The sequence below is a fragment of the Brassica napus genome, chromosome A5 (assembly GCF_020379485.1).
Source record: "Brassica napus cultivar Da-Ae chromosome A5, Da-Ae, whole genome shotgun sequence".
Classification (NCBI taxonomy): domain Eukaryota; kingdom Viridiplantae; phylum Streptophyta; class Magnoliopsida; order Brassicales; family Brassicaceae; genus Brassica; species Brassica napus.
Window position 1 is genome coordinate 4,721,233 of NC_063438.1, and position 14,280 is coordinate 4,735,512.

The 14,280-nt window shown below is 36.9% G+C and overlaps 3 protein-coding genes across 3 annotated transcripts; 1 reads left to right on the forward strand and 2 right to left on the reverse strand.

Annotated features, from left to right (window-relative positions):
* The first annotated feature begins 3,721 nt into the window (after window positions 1–3,721).
* Window positions 3,722–4,871, forward strand: LOC106451132 (ubiquitin-60S ribosomal protein L40). Its single transcript, XM_013893000.3, has 5 exons — window positions 3,722–3,898; window positions 3,972–4,058; window positions 4,139–4,241; window positions 4,554–4,620; window positions 4,716–4,871. The coding sequence occupies exons 1-5, from the start codon at window positions 3,796–3,798 to the stop codon at window positions 4,740–4,742; spliced, it is 387 nt and encodes a 128-aa protein (XP_013748454.1). The 5' UTR covers window positions 3,722–3,795; the 3' UTR covers window positions 4,743–4,871.
* Window positions 4,872–5,978: 1,107 nt separating this feature from the next.
* On the reverse strand, window positions 5,979–11,433 carry LOC106451131 (kinesin-like protein KIN-5C). Its single transcript, XM_048780573.1, has 22 exons — window positions 11,211–11,433; window positions 10,996–11,125; window positions 10,577–10,735; window positions 10,144–10,493; window positions 9,926–10,064; window positions 9,745–9,842; window positions 9,486–9,642; window positions 9,303–9,372; window positions 9,086–9,162; window positions 8,899–8,952; window positions 8,732–8,812; window positions 8,540–8,651; window positions 8,382–8,468; window positions 8,122–8,297; window positions 7,853–8,014; window positions 7,667–7,774; window positions 7,413–7,571; window positions 7,250–7,333; window positions 6,960–7,165; window positions 6,659–6,870; window positions 6,424–6,575; window positions 5,979–6,341 (listed from the first exon to the last, which is right to left on the reverse strand). Exons 1-22 carry the CDS (start codon window positions 11,267–11,269, stop codon window positions 6,144–6,146), a joined length of 3,030 nt encoding a protein of 1,009 aa, XP_048636530.1. The 5' UTR covers window positions 11,270–11,433; the 3' UTR covers window positions 5,979–6,143.
* Window positions 11,434–12,172: 739 nt separating this feature from the next.
* On the reverse strand, window positions 12,173–12,898 carry LOC106454706 (auxin-induced protein 15A-like). Its single transcript, XM_013896821.3, has one exon. It carries the CDS (start codon window positions 12,794–12,796, stop codon window positions 12,404–12,406), a length of 393 nt encoding a protein of 130 aa, XP_013752275.2. The 5' UTR covers window positions 12,797–12,898; the 3' UTR covers window positions 12,173–12,403.
* Window positions 12,899–14,280: the final 1,382 nt, after the last annotated feature.

A 14,280-nucleotide genomic window follows, 5' to 3' on the forward strand; every position in this document is an offset into this window, starting at 1 on the left:
ATGAATCTCCAGACCTGTTCGTCGATGAGGAGCATCTCCAGACCAATGACTGTCTTCTTCACCGGGTTCCGAGCCTCCCAGAAGTGGATGAGTCGGAATCGCAACTGAGATTCATGGGGGCCTAAAGAGACATCATTGAAGAACACGACTTTCTCATCAGAATCGGAGGAGACGGGGCCTTCCATTTCGTTTCATCGCCATGTCTTGAGGTTTGAGTGTTCTAGGGTTTTGGTTTGAGAGAGGAGAGAATCTAAGTATATAAAGAAGGAGAGGATGAGGGAGATGGAAGGGAACCATTAAGAACGTAGTGATTGATCAAAGCGAAAGTAAATTGCTCGATCAATTATCAGTTTCTTTTTTCTTTGCTCTTTGATCTGATTCTCTCTCAGAAGACGAAGCGTAAGCGGCGTGGAGAATCATATCTCTCGACTTCGGTTCCTGCGAGATGGGTTCCTGCGAGATGGTCCAAACCGGACCGAAAATAGAACAGAGAAAGCCCATAGAAGCCCACCTTATTAAATGGTCGATTCTGGACGCGCGCTTCTGACGTGGATGAATAACTCTTTCTGATTGGGCGAATTTTTTTGATGACGTGGCATTCCCTGGACACAGGATATGTCCCTTTTAGTATTGTTAGATTGATTTTCATATTTAATACTAGGGTCGGCCCGCCCTACGGGCGGGATTTGTCTTTAAAAATAATTTCGACAGTTATAGTATACATTTAATAAGCATTATTTTTTTTAAGAATTTATATTATTTCTAACATTTGTTTATACAGTTAATATGACCGAATTCTTAATATTGTTGCTGATTTAATTCAGAGTTGGCAGATTTTATAATCTTTGTAGTATTATAACACTATAAAATACATAAACAATCGAAATCGATCAAAAGAGAATGAGATTTTTCAAATACTATTGTATCTTTTTGTGAAGGTTTATAAAATAGTGGAAATGAAATTAAATAATATTTATTTACCAAATTATAAATAATTAACATTAAAAATATGAATATGTAAATATAATATTACTCCCAAATTTAGTAATCCTATTAGTTTTAATAAATAATGTTTCTTTTTGTTTATGGTATATAATAACAAATAATCTTTTTCATATCTTTTATGATCACTTAAATTGCTTAAAAAAAATTATATTAATTTCAATCTTATTTGTATCAATATCAATAAATAATGAAATTAATAAAAATGATCTAACATATATATGGATGATGATGCTTTTCCTTGTTTAATATTGGTTTTACTGTGAAATTTATTACACAAATGAGCAAATGATCATACTGACAATTACTTTTGAATAGTACTCCACATGGAGTGGATGAAAGCGCACACCAAAAAAGTAAAATGCAACCGTTTTTGGTTTTGGTGTATAAACTGCAACCGGTTTCGGTTTTGGTATATGCACATCACATTACCAGATACACATAATCTAATCATATTCCATATATTTATCTTTAATTTTCATTGTTGTCATGGGGAAAAGAGTGCAATAAAAAAAATTCATAGGAGAATACTCTAGTGCCACTTTCTTGAAACATCAAATATTTGGTCACTGGATGGGAAAGACGTTCTCTTCTTGAACAATTTGATAACATATTAGGAAAATACACGAACGAAGGGATTAAGAAAGAAAGACAGAAGGACTCTCTTTTTACGAAAAAAAAACAGAGCATGTGCGAAAGGATTAATCTTTCCCTACTCAAATTGTCTCTTAAGTCATTTCCAGAACTTTTATTACTATCTTCTTGACGAAGGCAGCATTCTGATTTCAAGCCTGAAGTTTTCCTGTGAGGATACTTCTCCCAACACACTAACACAGAAACAACATAGTTAAAATCTTTAAGGCCTCTTTGGCACACCAGAAACCACTCTTCTTCATAAAAAGTAATTAAGAAATCCACAAAAAAATTTGATTAATTAACAAAAAGAAACTATATCATCAAACCAATATTCTTACTTTTAGGGTGTCTATTCAGAAAATATTATGTCGTTAAGCACAAACGAAGACATAAAGATTAATTGGCATATTGATCATAAGTCATTATCTGAGAGACAAACCTTATCACAGTCTGGGACCAGTTCCTGTAGCAGCTTCATCTGTGCACTAATCTTCTCCCTTTTTTCTTATAATCTGAAAATTAGTAGTGAATTAGCAATTTAATCAACTGATTAAGATAAAAAAAAGAGTTGTGGATGCTAAGTTACTCGAGCTCTAACATGAACATATGAAAGCTTCTCATTCTATTCCAAGCTTTTATTCTTCTTCTTCGTTGAGCTTTTAGCCTATAGATAATGTTAGTGATATGTGTCAAGGATTCATCAATCACTGGCTTGATCACATGTCAACAAAACATAATTTGTATCTCACAACTTGTGTCCCACCTTCTTGTCGAGCTCTTTTATCTTGCGAGACCGATTGTTCTTGCTAGCTCCCGCGCTCAGAAACCAAACGCTGAGATGAATCTGTCTCACCAGGTTCGGTTTTGAGACTTTCCAGATAAGAGTTGGAGTTAGAAGGTACCAATCTGCACCACCGAGTCTTTGGCCACTATCAAAATTCATTTTTACAGAAATCAAAACAGGTCTAAGAACAAACAATCCCAAACCACTACATATAGATTGGGAAGAAGAAGAAGAGAAGCACAAAACCATCTGTATTAAGGAGCTGGAGGCGTCTCTGTCTAAGCTTATTACAGAGGTTGTTAACCGTCTATGCAGCGTCGGTGTGATGCTGTTTAAGCTCGCAGACAGACATAGCCTTCTCCGCCGCCGATAAGATGATCGTAAGAGAAAGAATGCTCACCTATTTATACTCTCATATTCACCGACTCCTAATCAAAGCACGCATTCAAGACTATATCGTGGTGATTGAATTAAGGGGGAGTAAACACGGAGAAGAAAGAAACGGATGCATTCGACGAAGATGAAAAGTCTCTGTACAATGAAGAAGAAGACGACAACGCCAAAATTTTAGGTTTTTTTTATCAGGTTACGGGCCGATATTAAATAAATCGTAGCCCAACACTTTTCCAACCCATCATACAAAAACAAATACAGATACGGCTGTATTAATGAAACGCAGACCATAAGTTAAAATGGACACGTGTCGGACGCTCCTGAACTCAATTTGTGCGCTGGCATCCTATGTGGCATAGCTGGGAGGGATCCAAAGCCTATTTTATATATAAAGATGTTTTCTATTTTAACTTATGAGCTGGGTTGTAGGTTTAAATTATTATCTTTTAAACACACAATTTATAAACTAAAGTGGCTCTAGAAAGAAAATGAGGTGTGAAAATTACTCAAACCACGTACCAATCACCCCCAGTACATAAAGAACATCAACAGTTTTTTCTTTTATCATATTACAAAGGGAAAGATTCATAGGCATAGTTACTTTCAATATCAAGTGGAACAATTGAACAAAGTTGATGTTTACAGTTTACTTTTAGACGTTCATTATAGAGAACTCTTCATTATATGCTCCATTCATCTCGACGTGTAGAGCTGGGCTTTAGATTAATATCCAAAAAGCAAAAGATTTTGGCAAAAGTAAAGAAAAATAATCAAATGTTGTTGTGAGTTAAACGAGTCCGCTCAACATGGTTTGACATTTCACATGTACATAAGTTAGTGGGCTTAAGAATCAATAGCCCAGCCCACATCAAAAACCCTAAAAATGGAGGAGGGGACTTTAAATACATTTCTCTTCTCTTCTCTTCTCTTCTCTTCTCTTCGTAACCTTTTCTGATACTTTTGCGGCGGAGAAGAAGAAGATGCAGATATTCGTGAAGACGCTGACGGGCAAGACCATCACCCTCGAGGTGGAGAGCAGTGACACCATCGACAATGTCAAGGCCAAGATCCAGGACAAAGAAGGTAACAACACCCAGCTCTGTCTTGTTAAAAGCTGTGAACTTGTGGTCTAATCTGTTTTTCTTCTCTGTTTCAGGGATCCCTCCGGATCAGCAGAGGTTGATCTTCGCCGGAAAACAGCTTGAAGATGGTCGTACCTTGGCTGACTACAACATCCAGAAAGGTTAAAACGATTCTTTTAATCTCTCTCTCTCGAAAATGAATTTTATTTTATTAAGTGCTCTGTTTTTTGGTTTGAAACAGAGTCGACTCTGCATCTTGTCCTGAGGCTTAGGGGAGGTATCATCGAGCCGTCTTTGATGGCTTTGGCTCGCAAGTACAATCAAGACAAGATGATCTGCCGCAAGTAAGCTTCTCTCACTCCAGTCTCTTTTCTTCTTTGTTTCCGAACTTGATTGGTGAATCTAGTTTAGTATTAGAGTAATGGTTAGAGTTTCTATAGCATCTCATTCTCTTATGTGTTACTTGTTCATTTTGTCGAATCATGGATTGTAATTTGAGAAGCGTTAAGACAAATTATCATGTCCTTGTTATATTAACACTATGTTATTATGTTAATCCTATACAATAATGTTCTTGTGGATGAAGTGTGTGTTTTACTTTATGTGATACGAGTGTCTTTTGTGTCTCATGTTGAGTAATTTAATTTGATGTTTAGGTGTTACGCTCGTCTTCACCCAAGGGCTGTCAACTGCAGGAAGAAGAAGTGTGGCCACAGCAACCAGGTTTTGCTTCTTTCTCTTTTAATTTCTGTTACTTCATAGAGTTTTTTTATTGTGTGATTAGTTAATTAATTTATGATTTCTGGATCTTTTTGCAGTTGAGGCCGAAGAAGAAGATCAAGTGATCTGTTTTGTTTGTTCACAACAAGCTTATTTATCTGTGTGTGTTGTTTTTCCTTGAAAGACATCTCTTTAGTGTTTTGACACAAACTCGTTTCATTGGATTTTAATCCTACAAGGTTTTCAGTAGTAAATCTGAATTGTCTTTGGCTTTTTTTTTTCTTTACAGATTCCAACTTTTTATCATCTTATTTAACACCTGTCTATACTAATGGTCTCGTCTCAAAAGAAGAGAATTTGACATCACAATAATAAGAAATTAATGGGGGTTTTGGGGCACCGGAATATCATTGATAACACGTGGCTATACTAATGGTCTCGTCTCAAAATAAGCATTAGGTGTTTAGTTCCAACAATAGTAGACCAACTTGTTGTACTTAGAACGATGTTATGAAATCGTCTAAATAGAAAAATAATGAAAGTAAAACTAATCCCAAACGAAGCTAATACCACTCCAACACCTAATACCAGTGTCATTCTCAAAGAAGAGGAAGTAGATGCTCTTGCAGTAATAACTCATCATAAATATGAAGACGAGCCATGCCCCACAATATACATAACCCAATCATGTACATCTACGTAACAGAAGCTACGCCACAACTACTTTGAAGAGACCAACTCCAAAGAACAAGGCCACACAACAAACCTGATAACGACTACAAGACCACCAGAAGAACACTGAAGACAAGGATCGATGGAAAAATGCCTTGGACTTCCACGCTACAACTTCCAAGTCTCGTGTTGCTTCTAGTTATGCTTTGTTGATGGTTCCACTTTCTAAATGAATGACCAAATCACTACCAGTATCATAAGATGTTATTTTAAGCTTTATAGTTGCAAACGAGATTGTAAGAAAACCCACCCCCAAGTGAATAGTTGCTCAGTTATAAAACTTTGAAAAACTAGCACGAACAAAAAGATGTTCATAATTACACTCTCAAATGGTTATAGAGGATTCCATCGGAATCTCCTCTGCTCATGATATCCAGAAAATCTCATGGTATTGTGAGAAAGATAACTCTTTCAAGTGGCACAATGACTTTGATTTCACAAATGCTACTTGATTTCCCACTGAAAATGTCCATCGTTGGGATTTGAAAGCATCTTCTTGTTTGAGTCATATATAGAAAGTGATCAAAGGGTAAACAAGACGAGCAAAAAGGGTCGAAGATTCTGCATTTTGTTGATGCTTTAGAACAACCCTTTTTGAGATCTTAGACTATTGTAAGTAACGCCACAACTGAAATAAGAAGCATATATTTCAATGTGTCAAAAGACATAAGAATCTCTGACTCTTCTTTGATTCGTTGATCCCACACTTTCACAAACGTGCATACAGATAGTATAGTTATACAGACACTGCTTTCAAAAACTAAATGAGCATAAAATGGAACAGAGATGGTTCCTTAGTTGACTTGTGAGAGAGGCGACCGTGTTAGCTGTTGCGGTTTTGATTCTTTGGCCGCAAAGGATTCATACGAGTTGTTTTCGCGGAAAGCTTCAACCAAGGACTCCACTGGCTTTGCTCGTAGTGATTCAATAGTGGCTTTGGTTGGGACCTCCGGTTCACTCTTACACGGAGTTGTCCCTGTGGGCTCATACTCCTGTGCGATTAACCAAATGAGAGCTTGTGAATAAAAAATCTTCTAAAAGTGAAGACAATAGCTGTATGAGAAAACAACTTACCATGTATCTTTGTTGAAAAGTTTCTTGAGCTTTATCCTCAATGCATCTGGCTTGGCAACAATGATCCTGTTGGAAACTTTCAAGAGATTTTTCATGTGTCTTGACATTCTCCAAGATTTGTGACACAGACACTTTCTCGTCCTCTGACATGCCTGAAAGATCACAATAATGTCCATTTAGACCTAAGAGATGTCTTTTAACCAGAGGAACAGTCATGGTAAGAAAGAGAACTCACGATCAATTTGCTGGATTATCTCATCGCTGTTTTTGGCTACATCTTTCTCAGCCGCAGTCCTTGCAGAATCCACTTCGGCGTCGTGCTCCTCGTTATTATCACAAGCAGACTTAACAAGTGAAGACACATCTGCGACTTGCTTACTGTTCATCTCCTTTAATGATTCATGAGTCGTCTTGCAGTGCTTAAAAGCTGATTCCGCATGTCCCACACTAACGCATTCAAGGATAAAGATGGTTAAGATACATTAACTGAACAACGGTAGCTCAAGGAATTTCAAAAACCATAGCAATTATCTTACGATTGCTGAAGCAGTAACTCCATTCGACAATGCTTTGCAGCCGAGAAATCAGCACCTTCCTTGGCATCATTCTCAGCTTGCATGGAAAATGTCTCCCACTTTCTTTTTGCGTCTTTAGCCAGATTGTTTACGGCTGAGACGTGTTCATCCAAGAAAGTTTTGTTAGAAGAGACGGCATCTTTGAAGTTATGGAGTCTTGAATCCACCTGCCAGGAAAAAAGACGATACAGTTTTATACATATAATGAAGTGGAAGACAAAAAGAGACTAATGAAAGAAGAAACAACGAACCAATTCGTGTTGGCGACGAACATGACTTGAGACTAGGTTAGTTAGATCCGCTATAAGTTTCTCCGTATCAGATTTTGACTGAGCCTGCACGACACATGCCAGTTATAGATGAGCTCAAGCAAACATGTTTAGCACCAAACTTGTAGAGATGTAGTAATATAACCTCGTAAGTCTTCTGGAAATCGATGATGCTGTTTATTTGGCTATCATTTGCCTCTGCAGCACGATTCTCAGCATTCTTAGACTCTTGCATAAGCTTCTGAAAGAACGTACTTGTGTATTCAGACATCTCCTGCGTTTGCTCCATCGTTGTGTGGAACTTCTGCGTATTAGGAAAACAATCCAGCTTACAGCTTTTGTAATTTCCAAGGCCAATGTGTAAGTTGACAAAATGTTGATACATCTCAGAGAACTAACCTGTCTCAGTTCCCTCGCAAAGAGAGCCATTTCTCCCTGGTGGGACGTAAGAGCATTGTGAAGTTCATCAAATACCGATGATGTTGTCTCACTTCCTGAAGCAAGAAACTGAAATCCACAAGACAACTACATTTAGAACAAGCCATAGTAACTAGAAGAAAATGAGAGAAATTAACAAAGGCCTGCCTCATCAATGGAACATGCACTTGAAGTCGTCAATGCCGAAACTTCCTCAAGACAAGCATTCGAGTTTGCCTTGTGCAAGCGGACTACATTCTGCAATTCCTCCAAGTGAGAACTATATATATCCCTAGACGCTCGAACCTTCTTTTTCATTTCGAGTATGGCCTGGAAAAACAAATTTGCAAATACTGTTACAAAGCCCTTGAAAAGATAATAAAGACAAGAAACTACTTATTGAGTTTTAGAAAACCAAAGAATAAAACAGTTGATACCTTGTTGTGTGCCTCTAAACGAGATTGGGACAGTTTGTTAACGCCCTGAAGGTGTGCGTTTTGCTGGGACAGACATGAAGCAACCATATTGAACAAACTCGAAATTTGTTCAGAAAGTTCTGCTTGATAATTGTCTACCACTTTTCTGTTATCCGCACTGAGCTTATCCTCTCTACCTGCACATCACCAAATGATCATATATTAACAATTCTTATGATATTGCTAATGGAAAGGACAGACAGAATAGTAAAAATGCATACCAATTTTTTGGTGTAATGAAGCATTTTCTTTAGTAGCCTTCTCCAAGTTGGATTGTAAGGTACAAGCTTGTTGAACCAGTACATTTTCTGGCAAAATGCATAAGCATGTTAGAGAAAACTTTTCAAGAACTTGATCAAAGTAATGATTTAGAAAGTACCAGATTGTTTCTGCTCTGAAATGATGAAATCTTTCTCCTTCATGGCATATTGAGATTTCTTCAATTCCTCGTTTGTGGAAGCAAGCATTTTGCTCGTTTGGCTCAAGTTTTTCTAGACAGCACAATAGAAGTCTTAGACTATATTGAGATAGTTATAAACAACATCTCCCATCAAAAGGAAGTAACCAATACCTCGGTGCTATCAAGTCTGCTAGTCAGATCAGAGCACTCCCGCACTTGACCAGTGTACTTGTCTTGCAACTCCTCAACTTTCTGGTCAGAAAAGTATGTAAATAAACAAATTTCCAATGTAAAACGTAAGAAACAATTTGATCTATATTGAGTAAGAAGAAACAAACCTTTTGATAATTCTCTATCTGACCACTCATCTGCTCAATCTGTTCAGCCATTGCCTACGAAAAGAGCAAAAAAGATTACATTAGTAGATGCGTAAGAAGGTGATGAGGTTACCATTTCCTTTTCATAGATTGTGTTACTTCATTCTATGAAAAGTTAGAGGTACAATTAGGCTCAGAAACTGAGTACCTTTCTTTCACTCTCCTCTTGATAGTATCTCTCTTTTGGCATATAAACACCATTTTTTTCACGGGAAGCATAGACCTCTATAAACATAAGCAAAGAAAACATATGAGTAATAGAGGAGTCAGAGCAGAAGACTTTGTAGCGAATAAATTTATTGAGCTAAGTTACAGTCACCCCTCCAATTATTTCTATCCACGGCTACAATGAGAATGCGTCTTACCCGCCTTTAGTCGTTCTATTTCACCATAAAGGTCCTTTATCAAAGTAGATTTCATCATTTTCTGATTAACCTACAACAGCGAAATATAGAAGGGTACGAAGATGAGTTCTGGTTTTTCAAAGGTTGGTCTAAATGGAAAGAAGAAAATAAAAATGAGGCTTGAAATTAATGAATGAAAAATACCTCTGGTTTGTTCCTAATATGCTTTGCCCTGTGTGCATAATCTAGAGTACTTAAGGTTTCCTCGAGACAGTGAACAGCAGGTGAAACTGTGGCTATGATACAAGTCTTCGTTCTCCCACCAAGTGAATCACGTAGTAAGCGGGTGAGCTTGCTATCCCTAAAATTCAATGCAAGATATAATTACAGGATTCAGCATAGCTTAAAAGACTGCTACATGATCACTGACATAAAGAAAAAACCCCAGAAAACGAGTCTAAACCTGTAAGGAATGTGTCCAAGATGTTCTACCAAAGCACTGATAACTCTCCCTAATGTAAGAAGACTTTTGTTAATTTCACCAGCTTCTCGAGCGCGGCCCTATATAGAGAAAGTCTATTGAGTAAATCCGACATATAAACAGACATGAAATCTAGAAATTGAGAGGAAACAAAACTACTTACATCCCTAGCACCAGAACGTGATATATTTTCTGATCCTGCCAAGTCAACCAAGTTCAGCTTGCCACACTTGATTAACTCTTCACCTTCCGGAGTAGCTTCTTTGATATGTATCGTTATTGAGAAGAGAGAATGTGACCGACTGAAAGCAAAGAACTCCGTTATGTTACAGAGACCTTGACATCAAAACTGCAATGAACACAAAACATCAAAGACCTTACCTTGATTGTTTATTCAAGAATGTTTCTGCAGTTCGCCGTTTAGAGGAACCTCTCTCGAGCAAAGTGAAGATTTCATTGGCACTCGTCACGATCTCCTCTTCCAATCCTCGAACAAGAACACCACCTTTGCCATCCTCCATGAGAGGTAAGGGTTTCTTTTGTTTATCCTCGGAAACAACTCTGGATATATCTTCAGGAGCGAGCAAATCAGTAATCTCTTCATTGTAGAGTTCCAAAAACGTGACTTTAACACTGTACTCAGCTTGCTGACCCTCAAGCGTATCGAAGATTTGCTTCACAGCTCTAGGGATAACACCTGCTTCTGCTGGAAGACCTCCACTAGGCCCGCCCTATGCCAATTAAAATGAAGGTAAACAGCTTAGCTAAGATTAGGAAAACACTACCAGCAAAAACTTATAAAGCAAACACATACCTTGGACCTTCTACACTCTCCTTCCATTGTGTATGTTTTCCCTGTACCAGTCTGACCATACGCAAATATAGTACAATTAAAACCTTCAAGAACTTCATTCACGATGGGAACAACAGCCTGGTCATACAAATCCTTCTGCTGTGCCGATGGTCCAAACACCTGCGCTCAACATATAAAAACACACATTCAGCATTTTGAAAATCACTAAAGTCCATCAACCTTCACAAAAGCAAAAAGGCTAACAAATGAACTTCACACCTTTCACTATACTCTAAAATACATCAAAGTACACTTAAGTCTCTCCTAAAACACAGTGATTAGATCCAAAGCATACACTTTGACTAGCTACACACACTCAAACAAACTTCACATGTTATTAAGGAGCCACCAGAATCAGAAAATCTTTTTTTTTTCGGTACCTTATCGAAAGTGAAAACCCTATCAATATGCTTCCCAGCGATGTTCTGGGAGACAGCAACTTCTCTCTGCAAATCGTTACAAGTAAGAACCTGAGGAGCATTGTTCCTCAACTCATCATCGCTAAATGGCCTGTCAAACAATTCAATTGGCAAAGTGCGATTTAGACCCTAAAAAAAGCTAAACCCTAGAATCAATTTCGAGAAATTGAATATACCTGCATCGGAGAAGGACTTGAACGTTGACGCCTTTCTCTTTGTCGTGACGGCCTGACATTTTTAAGCGGCGGAGGGACGGTGAATCCAGAGATGCTGATTTCAAATCTGATGCGACTGACTCCGGGAAGATTTCAAATCCTCTTCTCGCCGGCGACGAGTGTAGAGAGAGAGAGAGCGTTAGTGGTGGGATTTGAGATTTGAATTATTTTGAAGACGCGCTCCTCTTTTTAAATTTAATTAAATTTCATACTACCGAAAATTACAATAATTGCGTTTTTTATATCGTGGCCTTCCTCCCAAAATCGAGGTCCACAAGTTATTAATCAGCCCATTTAAGGCCCAAACGGCTATTATATGGGAGTTCAGTGTTACAACTACAAGATATTTAGAAGAAATAAAGATGTGGCCTAGGCTATGATGTTGCTTGCTATCTTAAGAACAATTACAAGAAAGAAAGTGATATATAGATTAATTGCTTTGTTAGGGAGCTAGATTTGTTATCGCATCGAGATAATAGTGTGATTTTGCTTCTTTTTTTTCAGGCAGTTCTTTGTCAATGTTGTCAACGTATCAAGCTAATGTAAATGTTTATATGTGAAAAAAAGAAACAAATTAAGGTACCAAGTGGAAGTCTTCTATTTAAGGCAATTTATTAGTTAATGCTGATTTAATGAAGACAATGTTAAGTCTAGAGACAGTTTCTCTTTATTATTTTTGTATTTTTAATTTTAAAAGGTTTGGTGAGAAACCACTGTGATGTTTTAAAAGAGGACTGCGATTGCTCTCTCTCATTACCCTCTCAATGTCACAGATTCGCTCGCAGTCTCAGTCTGTCGATGTTTTCAGACAATTTTCTGACTCAGCTCACCAACATGTCTTCACACAAACATCCCGACATGTTCTGACCAAGCATTCTAAAAGGAAACCAAACAAATATGCCCAAAAAAGAGATAATTATGTATTGATATATAAATACAATTATATCCACGATAAAAAATAAATCCACACCACGCAACGAAAGGGGTGTTGGATTAATGTATACAATCACAAATTTCACTATCAGTCCTATAAACGATTATATATTTTCCTAAAAAGACCTAAGCAATAATCTATTTTTTATATCAAAACGAAAACAAAATGATCAACAAGAACGTTAACGACGTCTTGGAAATGTTCTTTGGATTAATTAAAATCAAAGAAACTCCTCCACAAAATCTCCGAAATCGAAGTTGCCGTGACAAGACTCGATGGCGTTAACGACATCTTGAAAGACAGAGAGGCTACAAGGGATAACCAACATAACCTTCTGCTGGAGACAGTGTAACTCGTCATGTGACTTGTCGAGGAGCATCCTGAAGAGAGGATGCTTCAAATAGCTCGTCGGCACTACCCGCCTCACGCGCTCTTCCCCTACGTACACCGCAAACGTTCCCGTAGGCGTCTTTGTTGCCGCCGGAGACGTGTCCTCCGCCTCACCCATCAGAAGAGACATGCTCTGAGTTGACTCGGAGCCGCCTTCTCTCGTGTTAATGCTCTTCACTTTCTTGGCTAGATTCTTGAAAGAAGCTATTCTTTTTCCCAGCATTTTTTTACATATATAATTTTTTTTGTCCACGGAAGCTCTTAAGATATATGTACAAGAGTTAAGATTGTGAAGATGAAGAAACTAGGAGAAGAAGATGGTTGGTGATTCTATATCAAGATTAGATTAGCATATATATATATAAGAATATAGTAAGATGAGAACTGGCGAGTTATTGACTTTTATATTATTATTTTTCGATTTTTTTTGTCTGTGTTGACTTCTAATAGTGGGGTGCATTTCTTGGCGGAGAGAATTGCACTTTAAATATTATGATAATAAAAATGCATATATCTCGTCGCAAATCGTGGTTACGTGATTCATGTCTTTGGAGTCTATAAATGAATAAATATGGCACCACTTATTATTTATATACCTAGATCATTACGCAAGCGATAGGTTATCACGGAGGTTCGTATTCGTACATGCGGTCCGTGGCATTTAACTAATATATAAAACGTCATGCTTGATTCAGGACTGTATATAATGTGGCCCTATATTCAACTAGATGATTGCTTGAATCACAAAAAATAACCAATCAGGACTAATTAATGGTTTTCTAATGACCAAATATTCAAATCCAAATAAGGAGCTGGTGATCATCTAACACCTTATATAAACACAACTATAAGACGAATATTAATTACTTTTTAGTGAAAGAAAATAAAAAGCGTCGAATCCGATAAGCAATAGGTAATCTGACATAAAAAAAAAATTTTGACATAAACTTTAATATTTTAAAGTGATGTTTCTTATATATGTGCATGTGCATCTAACCATGTACATATAGTATTTGGTAGTAGGTAAGATGTCATAAGTAATGTCGTACTGTAGTATATAAGATTTATATATTGTAATGATATATAATAATGTCAGCCGGAGTAATATAATAGCTTGTTGACATATATGCAATTATGCATGAATTGTTGGCTAACTTGTGAATATCTCATAAATAAATAGGAAATCATTCAAGTTTTTGAAGTAGCTAGTTTGAGTGGTTGTATATAATGGAAACTATTTCATAATTATCAAATCAATACTATAAAAAAGTATTTTAGTTTTATATCGGAAGTGTATTGATGTCTTTAAAATAAGAAATTGTGATTTGCAGGGTTTGAATATGTAGAAAATGATGTGTGTTAAACATAAAAAATTGTGTGTGATTTGTAGGGATTGTACTAATGTAAGAAAGAAGTATATTATCAAGACGGCTCTTTATCACGGCTGCTCCTATACAGCGAGCGCCTATAACGACTTCTAAACTATTAAAACATTTGTTGTAATTATTGATAATTATAGTACAATATGTATCCTGCTGACCACAATGGTCAGCATGACGAAGAAAAAAAAATTGATTAAACTTTATATCCAATTTTTCAAATCGTTTTATAACTTCTTATTTTTTAGTTATTAGCCAATTAATGATTGGATTGAAAATGTTGTACACCAACCTGCTAGCATAGGTTTTTTTAGTCTTCAATTCTTCA

Excerpts from the sequence above, each read along its gene's own strand:
- LOC106451132 (XM_013893000.3), top strand. The coding sequence starts at position 3,796 with ATGCAGATATTCGTGAAGACGCTGACGGGCAAGACCATCACCCTCGAG. Across the intron at positions 4,059-4,138 it reads TGACTACAACATCCAGAAAG|AGTCGACTCTGCATCTTGTC; the intron begins GTTAAAACGATT and ends GGTTTGAAACAG. Across the intron at positions 4,242-4,553 it reads GACAAGATGATCTGCCGCAA|GTGTTACGCTCGTCTTCACC; the intron begins GTAAGCTTCTCT and ends TTTGATGTTTAG.
- LOC106451131 (XM_048780573.1), bottom strand. The coding sequence starts at position 11,269 with ATGTCAGGCCGTCACGACAAAGAGAAAGGCGTCAACGTTCAAGTCCTT. Across the intron at positions 9,373-9,485 it reads ATATTAGGAACAAACCAGAG|GTTAATCAGAAAATGATGAA; the intron begins GTATTTTTCATT and ends TCGCTGTTGTAG. Across the intron at positions 8,469-8,539 it reads TTCAGAGCAGAAACAATCTG|AAAATGTACTGGTTCAACAA; the intron begins GTACTTTCTAAA and ends GCATTTTGCCAG.
- LOC106454706 (XM_013896821.3), bottom strand. The coding sequence starts at position 12,796 with ATGCTGGGAAAAAGAATAGCTTCTTTCAAGAATCTAGCCAAGAAAGTG.